The 17134-nt window shown below is 32.9% G+C and overlaps 1 protein-coding gene and 1 long non-coding RNA gene across 2 annotated transcripts; one reads left to right on the forward strand and one right to left on the reverse strand.

Annotated features, from left to right (window-relative positions):
• Positions 1–1470: 1470 nt before the first annotated feature.
• On the forward strand, positions 1471–5819 carry LOC144566300 (ankyrin repeat protein SKIP35-like). Its single transcript, XM_078316297.1, has 4 exons — positions 1471–2595; positions 3052–3508; positions 4712–4902; positions 5010–5819. Exons 1-4 carry the CDS (start codon positions 2039–2041, stop codon positions 5608–5610), a joined length of 1806 nt encoding a protein of 601 aa, XP_078172423.1. The 5' UTR covers positions 1471–2038; the 3' UTR covers positions 5611–5819.
• Positions 5820–12044: 6225 nt separating this feature from the next.
• Positions 12045–13877, reverse strand: LOC144566417 (uncharacterized). The gene is made up of 2 exons (XR_013515192.1): positions 13703–13877; positions 12045–13018 (listed from the first exon to the last, which is right to left on the reverse strand). It is a non-coding gene; the product is annotated as an uncharacterized LOC144566417 (long non-coding RNA).
• Positions 13878–17134: the final 3257 nt, after the last annotated feature.

Genomic DNA, 17134 nt, shown 5'->3' on the forward strand with positions numbered 1-17134 from the left:
AATTATCTCACCTACTCTACTGTTAGAGGAGAGAAAAAAACGAACATGGAGGCGAGGAGAAAAACTCAGATCACCGTTGATATAGCCGATGATTGAGAGAAAAGCCACTGATTTTGACCTCCATGTCACGACGAACAATTAAACATCTCAAAACCCCTCTCCTCTCTCTCTAACCGCTTCTCCTCCTCACATTGTTCATCATTTTTGGTGACGTTGTGCGATTTTGTGGGGGGCTTATATCCAATTATTTTCTTCCTCTCATGTTTCTTTAATTCGATCATACGCTTTTTTCTCCCTTACCATCCCCGTTAACTCTGCCTGTAAGCTTCAAAGTCGATCGATAGGTGAGGCTGGGAGGAGACAAGCAAGCAAAGCCCAACCATTGTTTTGGATGTGTCAAGAATAGAGGCTATTCAAGATAGCTAGAACAACTGCTATTCTCTATTTCGTAAATGTTGGAATAACTATTATTCAGAAGTGCAAAGAGAGAGAAAATGTTTCGTTCTCATATTTCTATCAACACAGTTCTGAAATGATAAAATTAATGTCAGTTCTGACATTTCCACGTCATAACAATTCATTTGAGGCCCCACTTGCCTATCTTTTCACTTAATTAGCACATTATTAAAACTATTATTTATCAATTATGGCTATTCACTATTCTAAATGTACAATTCAAACAACATTTTTACACTAACACCTATCTATATATTTTTTTTTAGATAAAATATAAAAATCTAGTCTTCCAACTTCAATTTAATATTTATAAAAAGATTCAAATTTTCAGATTTAAAACTCACAATCTCTTACACATAACACATAAGATGTTACCTTTTGCCACTAACTTAATGTTAGTTATTCCTAATTATATATTATGAAATATATATATGAGCCGTGATCAGAGATATTTAAGTTATATATACAAAATAAAAATTTATTATTCGATGACAATTTTTTATTTTTTTACGTTAGAGAGGGAGTATATAATTTATGTAAGAGGAATGTTTCAATATTACAAGTCTTTAGTGTCATGAAACATCACAACTTCACCTTTTTGTTTATTTATATTCTTTTTTTTTTTTGAGAGCTTGACAGGGGCTGTCAAGGTGTTGTTTATTTATATTCAAAATATGAAGTGCAAATATTGAAGTTAACGTGTAAATCTTATTTTTTTTCACTAAAGATGGATTCACGCACAAAAATTCTACCGTTTGACTTCATTTTATACTATAAAAAAATAAATACATTAAGTAGATTAATTTATTTTATATCACTTGATTTAGTGTTAAATGAGCCATAAAAATTATAAAATTTTATGTGAAAGTACTCTTTTATAATGCCCAAGAAAAACAATTTGAATTTATACTTATAATTTTCTAAATTTAACTATTTTCAGTTAGTCCAGCGCACCAGACCAAAAATTTCCACCATAAAAGAACCTCTCCTTTAAATAATTTCAAAAGATTTACCACGAGAAAGGAAACAAGAAATTGAGACTTGAGAGGGTTTCTACGAGAGACTAGAGAGTTGAGGGGTCTCTCTCTCCTCTCTTTCTCTCTCTAGGTCTCTTTCCCTTTGTTTCCTACATTTTTTTTTTGTTTTTGTTTTTCTTTTTAGTTTCTCCCCTAGAATCCCTCACCACTCCGGCCTGTCTCTTCTCTGTGGTTTCAAACCTCTCTTTCTCCAATTTTTGTGTCTAAAAAACTCATCAAATCATGACGAGACTTCATCGCTGAGATTTCCCTTCGAAAAGGAAAAAAAAACCCAACAAAATTACATCGAAGATTGGTGTGAGGTCTAATCGCTTCATTTCTGATCCTCTTCTCATAATTTTGTGAGTTTTTTCTGAGGGGTCAAATCGTCGATTTTGATCGGATAGGCCACCGAATAAGCTCCAATTTGTTTGCCCCTTTTAAAGAATTTTATGCGGTGAGTTACTCGATAACCAAAAAATCAAGCTCAGAAATCTCCTTAAATCACAATTTGGAGGGATTTTTAATTTGGGTGTCTCAATTTGAAAGTGCTTGAGCTGAATTTGATGATGAATTTAGCATCGGAAATGCAATTTGAGGTCGAGAATCCATCCTGCTCAAACATGGAAATTGATGAATTCGAGGACAAAATCGGGCCAGACTCGTCAGACAAAGGAGATGAGAGCAAAACAAGCAATGTCATATTCTCGCGAGAAAACCCTCTAATCTCCAAAAAGGCAGATGATTTGATCCAACCCCAATCATCTTACTCTCTATCTGAATCTCCAGAAAAGAAAATGTACCGATACGGTCGGAATCAATTGGGTCGACAATACCACCTTGCAATCATTTCTCACAACTGGGACATGGCTGAAAGTCTCGTGACCATGGCAGATGTGCAAACCCTAAATCACATGCTGTGCATGACGCTTGATTTTGTGTGGTTTTTGAACACAAGGCAGGATCTTTGTAGAATTACTGGCTTGATAAAAGGGATTGTCAAAGGTGGTGCGAGCGATTATATGAGGGCTATGCTTCGCACGGCATTCCTTGCCTCATGTGTGTCGGCTTATCAGAGCAATTTGATTGGCTCAGGAGAGGGTGGCAATGCCTTGTCTCAGAAGTATAATCTCATACCATTCAATTTGATTTTACACAAATTGATAGCATGTCTTAATTATTTCAAACTAAACACATGTCTTCTTTATTTTAATTTTAATTTTTTTTGGTCTATCTGATTTTACTTCCTTTCTAATGTACGGATATGGTACCATCATAACAGCCTGGTACCAGACATACCTTTATAATAGCGAGCCAGGTTGCTTAAAAATGTCTCAGGTCAATTGTAATTGACTGACACTTTACATGTTTTACTCTTCAGTACCCATCTGTACCAATAAAACTGATGCATTACAAGATTATTTAGTATTTGATACAAATAATATTGCATCCAATTCAAGCATATAAACATTGCATCCATTTCAAGTGTCACTTAGACATCAGAATCTCTAATCCTCCCTGCATTTGCATGCAGATTATCTCACAATAATATCTAACGAAATTATTTGGTATCTCTTAGGTTGAAAGATCGCCTGAAAGAGTATCATGGGGATGATTTTTTAAAAGCCGAGGCAAGTCAAAAAGTGCAAAAATTTATGGAATGGGCTTTAGCATGCATTTCCTTCCACTACCGCCGATCCAGCACGCGACCCGCTCTGGTCAGCTGGGTCGGTTCCAGGTTGGCACCTAGTGGGGCCGGTGAGGTCCAGCTCAGGCTCTCGGCCTTCAAATTCTTTCTGGACCTTGCTGGTGACAGCTTGTCTGGAAAGGATTTCACTGAGGCATTTGACGCGGCTTGTTTCCCATTGACCTTATTTTCAAGTTTGTTCGACCCAGGCTGGTCAAGTGGGGCCCCTGCCGCAATGATACAAGGCCTCTTGGGGCTGTTGGTTGAGTGGGGGGCTGACAACGTGAACCAGTGCTTTTTAGAGGCTGCGAGGTTTGGTAGTACTGAGCTTGTGAGGATCTTGTTGCAGGTAAATTTTACTTTTGGAGGGTTTCTTCGTTAAAGTATTTTATATTACTATTTAAGGAGGAAAAGACTGAAAAATAATATTCGATGTGCAAGGATCAAACCAGAAAAATTATATACTATGCCAATAATTGGAGGCCGTAGTACCTTTTCTTTCCTACACATTCTCTTCTTTGTTTTTAGTTTGTGCCTTTGGATCTGCAGTTCTCTACAAGTCTGTGACAACTTTGTTTGTTTTGGTTCTTTTCAATTTTGGGGGGCTTTTTTATTATTTGAGTACTGATTTTCAAAGGGCAACCAAGAAAAAGCTGGATTTTTTAATGTGCTTTAAAAAATATGTTCTTCTACAATTTGCTTATTTAATTTTTTTTGTAGAACTGTTGGTATCACATGAGGTACTAGTGCTCAAAGCGTACTTCTCTTTTGTTTTTTTTTTTATTAACTTTCTTATTTTTTTATTAATTCTTGTCAAATAACTTTTCATATCGCACTCTTTAAGCGTGTATAATATATATAGTTTGACCCTCCAGACTTCTTAGAGCCAAAACAGTGCATTGCAAGATACAAATTTTGAACATATATTTATCTTGATTCTGGAGTAACCTTTTGAAATACCTCAAGTATAAGCCAGTTGTACTTGCTTTTGCTCCAAAATATATTTTTCTATTGATAATCTTGGGCATCAATGGTTACTACTAGCATGTTTTTATCCTCTCTCTCTCTCCTTCCCTCCCCCAACCTGCACCCCCCACCAAAAAAAAAAAAAAAAATCCAAATCAATGTCTTGGTTTGACTTATTATTATGAAACATATGTATCTATTAAACATCCCAAGTATCTAGTGAACATTCTTTTATAAGAACTTGTGTTATTGTACTCATAATAATAGCTGGATAAGAAATTATATGTTTATTATAACTATTGTTGTTAAGAACCATCAACAGCTGGTGCACAGCTATCATACTTGCTATGATTGGATGTGTTACATTTTCTTTTTGTTTAAATTATCCAATTTGAATTTCTTTTACATGCTTTTCTTGGAGAGTAACTTCCCTTCTTTTTTTTTCTGCCTTTTGTTTTCTTCAACTACTTTGTGTTGTGCCAGTACAAATAGGTGGATAGAATAATGCCATGCGCGTACATGTAATCAGTCCGGTCCAAACTTGTTGTATGCTAAATACCATGAGAAATTAATTTTTTTTTCACAGATTGCCAGAGATAATAGTCTAGATGTGGATGTCGACCTGGCACTTGGTTTTGCTTCACACTATTGCAGAATTGGTACGATGGAATGCCTAGTAAAAGAGGGGAATGCCACATCATTCCTGGGCCCACTGATGCGAGCAGCAGAGCGTGGTTGCATGACTGTTGTCCGTTGGTTTGTCTCTCGGGACTGCAGGTTGTTTTTCAAGTACCATTTAGTTAATGCTGAGTAACAACTATTAAAAAAAAATGGGGGAAAAATGGAAACAACTGTTAGTTATTCATTTGTGCTTCTTATAACAGGGATATGGAGCTCTGTCTAGCATTGACAGGAGCAGCATCAGCTGGGAAGCTTGAGGTTGTTTCATATCTCCTACCACATGTCCCACAAAGCGTGCTTACCACACTCTCTGTCGAAATTCTAAAGTCGGCCGGCGAGAGAACCAATGGTAGCAGTTCCTTTGAGGGAGTAGACTTCTTACTGAAGTCTGACTTTCTGCGGGACGCAGCTGCAACCTATGCTGTGGCGAACTCAATTGCATGTTCTGACGACAAGTCGGTGGTCCCTGCTCTCAGAGAATTTTTAAGGGAGAACTGGTCAGAGGCTGCATTTAAAGAGGCTCTGAGGTCAGGTGAAGAGCATTTTCTAAATTTGGTTAGGGTTTATGCCAGGGGTGGATCGGAGATTTTACTTAGAGATCTTCCTGCTGAACTCGTGGCTGCGATAGGTTACTTGCCATTGTACAGAGAGTGTGCGTGCGAGGAAGGTGAGCTATTGCCACAGAAGACCCGGGGGCATCTTGTATCTGCTGTGAGAAAGCTCGGAAATGTGGAAGTAGATTCGTGGACAAAGGGAGAACTGATGGCGTTTTTGGTGCGTTATTTACCGCATTTCTTTATATGAGGGGTAGAGTGAGTATATGTAGTTGTTTGTTTCAGTTTTCTTTTTCCTACAAGGGTTTCTGCAATGAAGAGGGGGCTGGAGAGTATTATAAAATATGAGAGGTACTTGTATCAATATACCCCTGCTGTGCATTATTATATGAGATATGGAGTTTGTTTTCTCACTGAAGATTATGGTTAAAAGGAGCAAAGATGAAGAAAGTTTTGTTCTCTGGTTGTCTTTTATATTGTTTCTTTGTTTGATTGGAAAACGATAGCTGTACACCTGTACCTTTCTCGTGCTTAATTCAGATATGTCATCAGAGAGGCTGATTATTTTAGGCCTTATTTTGTTTACTTGACAGGCCAATGGGCCATTATTTTGGGCCTTTTTATATTATTGGGCTTGTTAAGGTTTCGGTAAATATCTTAATGATGTTTATTACAATAGGGGGACAGTTCATGTTTTCTCAAACAAGAAATTTAAAATGATACTTCCCCTGTGAATTGAGATGTCTAACAAGTCAATGTAAAGCACATTTCGTCCCTCTCATTTGTAGGTATGTATGTCATATTTTGAGACGTGCATGAGTAAAGGGGGGGGTATATATCAACCATTTTTGACGGGGGAACACATGGAATGATGGAATTGTCCCTAGATAATGTAGTCTCTACTTGGTGTTAGCTTCAAGAAGTTCAAGCCGTTAGGTGTCAAATTGGCAGGTTTGGTGGAACGCGTGTGAACTTTTAGGTCTTTTAATTTGGACCGTATTCGAATTCGGATTATTTTGGATTTAGATTGTTTTGGGTCTGAGTTGTTTGAATTGGATAATATCTTGACCATCTCACGATTTGTGCTAAGTCTGGTTGAAGTGAGGGGTTTCATAGGGCTACATTTAGAGTGGGAAAAATGGCACGTCGGAGTCAGTTCTATCATAGAACGGCATGGCACGTGTGACTGTCCCGTGCTGTGACTCGCGTGTTGCGTGCTGTGATCAGCTTTTGAAAATTTGTCACAGCGCGGCACGTAATCACACGAGTCAAGTGTAATTAGAACCGTTAGGTCTTAATCAAATGGTGAATCTTGAATAAACTAACAAAAAATATGAAAAAAATAGTTAAACGTGAGAAACATAACCAGTTACGTTTGGACATGACATGCGAATGGTCACGGCACGACACGTGTCACTGTTCACTTGGTCACGGAACGGCACAACACGAGACTAAAGTCACGGTGTGTTAGTCATGGAATAGCACGACACGACACTTTTTTTCCACTCTAGCTACATTCTCGTGCTAAAGTTGCATTTTACTGTTAAGATGGGAGATTACTTAAAAATTATTTGTTTGATCATTTTGACGATTGTTAAAATAAAATTTAAATTTGAAATATAATATTATAGACTTGATTATGATTTGTATTATCCCTATTACATATTATGTCTATAAAATAAATATGATAACGAGTTCACACCGATTATATAAATCTAAGACAATCAGAGTTGTGCTCTATCTGAAATACATATTACTATTCAAAGACAATAATTAAATCCAGACATTATACATATCGCATATTGATACTTTATAAAGAGCTTTAAATTTTCATAATATATATATATATATAGAGTTAGGCTAGGGTGCTATGGATAGCATAGTGGCCTCTATGCTACAGCTCAATATTCGAGTTTTCAAAATCCAAACGGTCGATCCGAACCGTTCATCTTATTCTCCATATTAATATCTGCTTGGAGACAAAATTTTACATTTTTCTGAATTTTTTTACTATTTATTAAGTATTTTACAAAATTGTTGATCCAACAGTGGTTGCACAAAACAGTAAAACCGTTGCATTAGCGATTTTCAAAGTGACTTAATAAATAGTAAAAAAATTCAGAAAATTATAAAATTTGGTCTCCAAGAAGATATTAATATGGAGAATATGATGAACGGTTCGGATCGACCGTTTGGATTTTGAAAACTCGAATATTGAGCCGTAGCATAGAGGCCCCTATGCTATCCATAGCACCCCAGCCTAACTCTATATATATATATTAATTATGCCACATCATCTCTACTTCTATTCAATCTGATTTTATTTCTCTCTTTATTTTAAGTTATAATATAACTCTTAAAAATAGAACTCTATCATATTCATTCGGCTCTATGCTATGCATAGCATGCTAGCATATTCCTATATATATATTTCTCTTGAGTAAAAGTTGGAAGTCAATCCATCAAATGATTGCTCTTTTCTGGTTCAAAAGAATTACTCTTTTTGATTTTGAATTTGCGACCTCCTATACGGAGAGCATTGTCTTTACAACTAGATCAAAGACTGATTCTTCTATTCATAAAATTTTAAAACTATTTATTTAATTGATAATTCTTTTACGAGAACAAGTCCAGAAAATAAACCTAGCGCCCTATAAAAGTGACTAAGCATTCGAGCTTCTAATCTCCTCAACGATTGTCTACCATTTATTTTTCGTAAAGTACGATAATTTTTTTTTCCTTCGCTAGATTAAAAGATGTTTAACAATAATAGCCATAGGTATTCTATTGTCTTGGCCAATTAATGGAAAGAAATGGATTATTGTGAAAAAGATTTATTTCATTTTTTTGTCACACAATTATCAAGCAAAACACATATATACATGTGCCTATAAAAATCTGTGAGTATCCGCGATGATAAAAATGGCTATTGTCAAGAGTAATTAAGTTCATAGAAATTTTTATTCTTGATATATCACTATTACCGACAATAGTATACCAACGTTGTTAAGTACTTTTAGAGCCTGTTCGGCCTCCAATTGAGAATGGATATGGACACAGAAATTGAACTGAAAAATACTGTTTTCATGAAAAAAAAATTCAGTTGAACTGATTTTTTTTTTTCACAGAAACAATAACGCGTCCGAACAGGACCTTACCCTCATAAATATTCACAGATTCTTATAGTATACCTCATGCATGTCTGATATTCAGACTCGATCTCATTCCTTCCATCCATCAGTACATTATAGAATTCCATTGCTGGCTTTTCAATAATGTTTTTTTACGGAAATTAATCACCTAGCTAGCTAGGCTTGTCCAATGAGATGACATATAATTTTGACGCAAAAAAATAATATTTATTTAATTATTTAATTGTACTTTACAAATGCTGCTGCTTAAGAAATAAAACAAAATATGTCTTTCCACCGTTCTTAATTATTTGTAAAAAAAATTTACACTTTCATATGGTTCAGGTCTCTCTTCTTTCATAAATTTCACAAGCAAAACTTTTCATTTTTTTATAATTTATAAATTTCAATTTTTAAGTTAATATGCACAAATAAAATCTCGGAAGAATTTGTCCATGTCATAATGCTACAGTGATATCTGATTATTTGTTTTGCCTATATGAATAATCATGGACAAAAACCAGCGATGACAGATAACTTTTTTGTTAAAAAATAATATAGGAGTATTAGTACAAAAAAAAAACTTAAAAATAAACCATACTTCCTAATTTAATAAGTTTATGTCTTATATATTTACTCTTTTCTTATATGTATCCTTAATCATTTCGTACCAAACTATCTGCTTTAATATTGACAATGCTGTATTGGTTTCTTACAGAGTACGGTTTATATGATTTTTCATTTTGACTCTATTGTCCGTATATTACAAAAAGTTAAAACAGCACGGGCAACACTACAACAAAGTAGACATTTTTTGCGAAGAAAAAAATGTATTTATGACAATCGTCCGTTGCAAAAAGTACCGTTGTAATATCTTTACCATCTTTGACCAACACTTTCTTTCACTTCTGCCTCGTCCAATTTTTTTTTCCCGAAGTCACCTCAGAAGTTTTTATAATCCTTAATTAAATCATGCCAAGTTTTTCTTCAGAGAAATAGAATCTAGTGATCTGATTTAAGGTCAGAGCTTGTTGTCGGATAACTTATAATATGACAACATTTTATTTAGGTTAACTTCACAAATAAGTAACATACAAATATAATTATATAATGATCATAGACTTGATGGTTTGCTATATTATTATGTTCAATATATGTTAGTAACAATTTGAGCGTTATAATATTATGAAAATTTTATTTTAGCAAAGGCATTGGTATTATGTACCAGTCGCAGTATCATACTAAAATGTTCAACCCATGCAACACTAAATGACCTTCTGCTTGCTGGTAAATGCCGCTTTACACTATATTTAGAACCACTGTTCCTTTCTGGCTAATAATGGGATATAAAGAAAAGAGGAGGATATATATACAAATGTCTTTATTTTTTAGGTTTCTATCATGCTTCTATTTTTTAAAAATATTAATATTAGCTTAAAACTTATATATTAAAATAAAACTATTAGATCCTTAATTTCTTGCTAATAATATGGGATATAAAGAAAAGGGGAGGATACACGTCTTTATTTTTTGTGTTTCTATCTTGTCTCTATTTTTTTTACAATATTTATATTAATTTAAAATTTATATACTAAAATAAAACCGTTAGACCTCTATATATTCTTTTGTCTACATGCACAATTTTTTTTTTCACTTTTTGATTTTATTTTTATATGAATTAATAAGTTGAAAATCAACATTCAAAATTTATCAATATTATCAATGTTTTTGCAAACTCTTGATACTGATCAAAACAAAGTCGAAATGTCATAATATTTTATGTGTATAAAGAAGGTAATACACACACACTCACATACATAGAGAGAGAATGAATTAATTAGTGATAAATTCTCTCTCTATATATATAATGTAATGATGAATTATTATAAGTTGAAGAACAATATTTCATATTTACCAAGATTTAACAAATAAATACCATGCCATGGCATGGTCCGTAAGTAAATGAATTAGTTAGTTAAATTAACCACTAAGTAACTGTGAGTAATCAGTAATCGCGAGGATAAAAATACTTAATAGCATCAGTATTCTCGTGAATACTCTCGTTAGTAATAACAATCGATACTCTAAAAAATAACAATTTTCGTCAATTTATCCTCAACAATAGTCATTTTTTATCCTTTAAAATACTCACACATGCTTGTTACAAGAAGAAACGAAAATAATGCAAAACAAAAGGACTTCCCTGAAAAATTAATTACTTTTTTATATTATCAGTGGAGGAAGATATGGATAAAGATATTGACAGTGTACGTTGCTTTTTTTTTTTTGATAAATTGACGATGTTATTTTGATTTTGTAGGTGCGCTGTATGAAAACAGAAAACAACACCGACAATATCTACTGATTTTTTATTAATAGAAAATGGGAAAAAAAATGATACAAAATAAATAGATTTCTATAAAATCTCATCTCACAGAAAGAATGAGAATGTCTATCTCGTTTGCTACAGTGTCAACTATAGTGACGAACGGAAATATTTATTCCGTTCGTTATAGAAATCTCGTTTCTTTATAAATCAACATCTTCTAGAAATAAAACGAGATTTCTGTGGTGAACACTGTAGCGACCAGTGGCGGAGCCACCTATATCCACGGGTAGGCGACTGCCTACTCCTGGATTTTGAAATACGGTACCAAGTTTGTATATAGTTGGTTTGGATTTGAGTTTTGTCTACTCCTGATTGAGTCGAAGCTCTCGATTAGTGAAATTGGCCGAGTCATTACAAATTTGGTAGTCTTTCATCAATCTATTTTGAAATATTCCGACAAGAAAAAGGTTAATAAGAATGGTATGATAGTGAGACTACAATAAATTTGTTATATTTTTGTGAAAGGAATAGACTAAAATATTTTATAAAGTAATATACTGAAATTTAATGTAATGCATTTTTAATTATGTTTAACTATTCAAAATGAGCTGAATTTTAATAGAAGAGTCTTGTGAACTATGCTTCAAAGTAAACTTTCAAAAAAATTGAGTTTTCGATCTAATTCGGTTGTTTTCTACCGATTTTCTCGATTTTAATTCATGGTTAATTACCGATTCTGCTTCCAATGAAAATTATTTAATAATATTTTATAATTTAATAATATAAATAAAATAAAATAATAATAATTAATATATTAATAATTTATTTTGTCTACCCTGATGAAAATCCTAGCTACGCCACTAGTAGCAACGGGATAGACATTTCCGTCTACTATTGTAGCTGATACTGTAGTAGATATGATAGACATTCTCGTCTTTTTCACAGAAATGTACTCCTTTTTCGATATTCTTTTCTATTAATAAAAAATCGGCAATAACTATAACCAAAATATTGCCCAACAAATAATGATATAGAAAGAATTTGATTAGGAAATTATAAAGATGACAATTTAAATTTTCCTTAATGGTAGATGATATCTTTAGTTAAGTCTATATATATAACTATAAGACATGTTTAAACTCGTGTTTTCTAAATTGTTTTCAACAAATGTACATATAAATAGTCCCTTCATTTCACATAATAAATGCAAAAATAAAACAAAAATACACATATAACAAACATATTAATTAAAAGAAATAGATCCTTGAGTCTTCTCTGCCACTCAAATAAGAAATAAACGATCCTCTTAACATCTTGCACATTTGGATTTTTTAAGCAGTGAAAAACAAATATAAGCACCAAATACCAAACTTCAAACTTCAAAGTTCAAAATCCAAACAAAAAGTCTCAATATATAGAATCCAAAGAAAAAAAAATCTACAATTTACAGAGACCAACTAAAAAAGTAAAAAATTTCATGTATTTATTCTTTTTGCAAAACTTTTAGACATGGTAAGATTCACAAAAGATAACAAAATCTTCCTTCAGTTCTACTGGGGAAAAAAAAACTTGAACATGCAATTCGAACATACAAGGAAAAATAAAAAAGGAAAACATGCATCGCATATTTGGACTATACCTACATATGTAATTCTCCAATATGTGGTGCACTGGAATACTTGAGAGCCAAGATAAGTAGCACTACGAGTATAGCAATCGGTACAAGGAGGAGCAACAACGGAGGCGGGGCCAATGGGGGCAGGACAAGTGGAAGTATCAGTAGAGAAACAGTAATGCAAACAAGCACTGCCAACGATTTGAAAGAGAAGTATTTTGAAAAGTAACTGTTTCTATCTTCAGCTCCGATTTGTTGATTTGTACTGCTGGATGTGCTTTCGAAATAACGCATTGAGATACCAGTGCCGGATGTGCTTTCGACATTACGCATTGTGCTAGGGTTTCTAGATTTAGGGATAATAAGGTTTCTTCTCAGAGACCCTTTTGGAGACTCAAATTTTGAGTAATTAACCGGCTCAAAGAACATGTATTTGTGAGAAGAAAAGCCTTTATATGGAGGTTTTGCTATTGCATCCAAACTAATAGGAATAATTTTTGTTGCTTGTAAAATCACTGGAGGTGGAGTTGCATGTAGGGATTTTGCAGAATAATTATGCTGTATTTACGGAGTGTCTGTGAACCTGCAAATTTGAAGGGGAAAAAAAATCAAATATGACACAAATCATGATATATAGTTGTAGATATAAGCTATATATACACAGAGAAGGGAATAAATATTCAAAGAAATGACATTTCAACTACCTTTACTTTTATGCTTAATAACAGTACAAATTTCTTATTTTAAAATATCGATGTACGCCTACGGGCATCAAAGTTCAAACACGCCAAAAATATATATATATATATATCGATGTGTACGTACCTTCTATTTCATCTACAATTCTACATCTAATTCCAAATTTTATTTTTGAGGAAATAGTTAACTTTCCTATGAATTGCTTTATACTTTGTTCTTATATTCGACTTATATTATATGGCAAGCTATTGAACTGAAATCTTAAAGCTAGAGCTTACATTACATGAACGGAAAAGAGAGAATAATTGAGAAAAAAAAAATACATGCCGGTAGGTTGGAAGTGGGTTAGGTTGGTTGCGAGAGAGAGAGAGAGAGAGCAAAATTATACAATATATATGGACTCCAGAACTTTCTAAAAACCCATAAAATTAAGAAAAAAAACAGGTGGCCAATGTATTATTACATAATAACCGGAGCTTCTACTAATACTGTTACCACGTGTATATAGAAAGTAATAAATCTTTATTGAGAGACAGATGCATGCATGTAACAAAGATGAAACGCTTACATGTGATGTGACATAAGAATCAATGTCTTTTTCCTCGGTTGCTATTGATATGCTTGAATTTGGGAAGAAGGAGATCGTAGCTATTGATATCCTTGAATCGGTAGGGAGAAAGGAGAGAGAGAGAACACAGAGAACGATGAGAGAGAGAGAAGAGAAGAGGGATGAATACACTGCACCCATCTCTGAATTCTTGCAAGTGGAGGTGGTGGACAATATTGTATTCTTCTTTTGGAGAAAAGCATGCAACCCTAGTACAACCTCTTCTCCAGTTTTCTAGATGGATGGACAGGTCACAGGTGTATATTTTTTATTTTATTTTGAGGGTTGTTTTGTTCAGATATAAAGTTTGTGTAAGCATTTATCTTCTTTTCACATACATTGTAGGAACTTGAACTTAACAAAGAAGCAAAATAAAATCCCCCATCGTTAAGTGTTTCAGTGAAATAAAATTTAGAACTCCCTAAATGTAATTATCTCTAATAATTTATTGACAAAAAAAGATATTCCAAAAAAGTATCCAAGCTCTTGCAAGGAAATGGAAGGCTTAGGTATGTCGAAACTGGAGACGATAAAATATTCCAGGAGGGGTTGTAAGGTTCGCCCCCCCTGGCCCTGGCTTATATCTTTATACTAGAATATGCTATCATCATCTGTACCCTTTTTCTTGAACCTAATTTCTAGAATTTTTTTCATAAATCATAATTAATAAAACGAATTTTACGGACCAATATGATTAATTTTTTTTTTCAAAAATTATGAGGATCGTGGGGTTCCCACGGTCTCAAATTTTTTATTTTTTTATTTTTAATTATGAAACAGAATTTTTTTCCAGACCTGGGGTTTCCACGGTCTCAATTTTGTTTTTTTATAAAACAATTTTTTTTTAATTTTTTGTATTAAAATATTAGAAATGTTGAATATATTTATTTGAAAATAGATGAAATACAATATAATTTGATTTATTAGAAAGACTGCAATAAATAACCCAGATCAATATTTTTTAGGTCGGGTTTTTCGCGACTGTAAGAAAAATTAATATATTTCTTTATGTGTTATTAGAAAAAAATAAAAATGCTTAGATTCTGAGTTATCGATCCCGGTTCAAAAGTCACTTCTAGGTAATCCAGAAAATATTGTGATCCTTCTAGGATATTTAATTTATAAAAAGTTATATCTATTTTGAGAATTCTTTTTGAATAACAATAATTAAATAACTTAAAAGTTTTTGTTTTTTTCAAAAATAGATACAACTTTTCATAAATTAAATGTACTAGAAGGATCACAATATTTTCTGGATTATCTAGAAGTGACTTTTGAACCGGGATCAATAACTAAGAATCTAAGCATTTTTATTTTTTTTCTAATAACACATAAAGAAATATATTAATTTTTCTTACAGCCGCGAAAAACCCGACCTAAAAAATATTAATCCGGATTATTTATTGCAGTCTTTCTAATAAATCAAATTATATTGTATTTCATCTATTTTCAAAGAAATATATTCAACATTGCTAATATTTTAATACAAAAAAATTAAAAAATTAAAAAAAATTCTGTTTTATAAAAATAAAAAATTTGAGACCGTGGGAACCCCAGGGTCTGGAAAAAAATTCTATTTTAAAAAAATAATAATAAATTGGAGACCGTGGGAACCCCACGGTCCTTATGGTTTTTGAAAAAAAAAAAATCAATCATATTAGTTCCGTAAAATTCATTTTATTAATTATGGTTTATGAAAAAAATTCTAATTCCTAAACCTAATCAGAAATATAAATTAAGCTATTTAAAAAAAAATTACCTTTTCAAACAGTTACATTAATCCCTTGTTCTGTCTGTCATATACCCACTTTATATGGATCCAAAATTTATGGAAATAAATCTGCTGCCGTTCTAAAGGATCACAGGGTCTGCGATTCCAATCTCAACGGTTTATATGTTTTGAGATTTGTGCACAAAAAATAACTTCTTTTTGAGATTCCTCGTTCCATTAAATGAATGGTTGAGGTTAGAATAGCAGGTTTATTTCCCAAATTTGTAGAACAATCTATATGTTAACCTCATAATTTTGTTCATGTCTTGAGAAGTAGTCTTCTGTTATGGTAGCAACAAGATAATGTTCTCCGTGCCACTGACAGTAGGTTTGAAACTTGAATAGAATTTTTTTGTAAATATTAAATAGTTAAATAGTTTGATTTCAAATTTTACTCAATTTTTTGTGTGTATGCCTTGTCACCTAGCCGAGTTTGAACTGCATGCCTTAATTTTTAGAATGAAGTGGCGGCTGTTAGAAAATTTTTTGATCTGATGTCTGGTCGTAACTGTATGATCTGTATCAAGATTCAAGCATCCGCATGAATCTTAAAGCTATTTATACGAATTTTAATAAAGATTAAATAACTCTGATCTAATCTAGTATCACAGTGAATTTAATCAGATACCACCGGACCGCCTCGATTCCTTTAGAAATACCTTACCAGTGTGAGTTGAGTTTACAATCTCTTACGAGAGATCCGGAATTCTAAAATAAGAGAATCTAGTCTCCTTAGGCTGTGCAAACCCTCCCTTGAAGAACACTTACTTATTTAGTAATGTCAACTAGTCAGTTTCAAATTAATGAGAAATATTGTTATTTCTGGAGTGTTGGTACCAAGTTCCCTTAAAATATTGAAAGTGGAGATGACAATAAACTTCTTCTACTGTTCAATGTCAACGTTTGATAGATCAATGGAATGAATTTAGATGACAATAAACTTCTTCTACTGTTCAATGTCAACGTTTGATAGATCAATGGAATGAATTTTTTTTGTGTACTATGTCAATTTGACCTACTCGTTTCCTTTTTCTATATTTTTTCTAATTACAAAGTCAACGGGGTCCACTGAAGTTCGTGCAGACCGTTTCTACGCCACTTTCTAAATTCAATGCATCTCGTTATATTGATACCAGAAGTTACAAGTGGAAATAAATATGCTGCGATCCAAAAATCTCTGCAATCCGTGCGATTTCAAATTCCTCCTTTCACATTCTACAATGCACAAATCTCAAGGAGCAATTATTTTTTATCTGCAAATCTCTAAACAAATGAACGGACGGATTTGAAATCGCAGGGATTTTTGAATCGCAGCAGATTTATTTCCGACGTTACAAAGTAAGGCACAAACATTTTGACTTTATAGTTTTGAGCTCTTTGTCAGCTACTTAAAAAGAGTCAAAGCTTTAATCAATGCAACATTACATAGATTGATTTTCTAAAATAAAAAAAAATTACATAGATTGAGCATTAAATAAGAAAGAGCTAGAGAGACTAAAATGAATAAAATAACTGAGAGTTTTGAAGGTTCCACGAACTAGAAGGAAAACTGAAAACAAAATAATTGATAGGTCGGTTAAGGTTTAATTTTTTTTTTTTTTTGGCTGAAAACCCGTAGGCAG

The sequence above is a fragment of the Carex rostrata genome, chromosome 15 (assembly GCF_964058835.1).
Source record: "Carex rostrata chromosome 15, lpCarRost1.2, whole genome shotgun sequence".
NCBI classification, from domain to species: Eukaryota; Viridiplantae; Streptophyta; class Magnoliopsida; order Poales; family Cyperaceae; genus Carex; species Carex rostrata.

What these genes read in the sequence shown, in the direction of transcription:
- LOC144566300 (XM_078316297.1), top strand. Translation starts at nt 2,039, where the DNA reads ATGATGAATTTAGCATCGGAAATGCAATTTGAGGTCGAGAATCCATCC. An exon ending in GGCAATGCCTTGTCTCAGAA is followed by an intron (nt 2,596 to 3,051) that starts GTATAATCTCAT and finishes GGTATCTCTTAG; the next exon opens with GTTGAAAGATCGCCTGAAAG. An exon ending in TTTGTCTCTCGGGACTGCAG is followed by an intron (nt 4,903 to 5,009) that starts GTTGTTTTTCAA and finishes TTCTTATAACAG; the next exon opens with GGATATGGAGCTCTGTCTAG.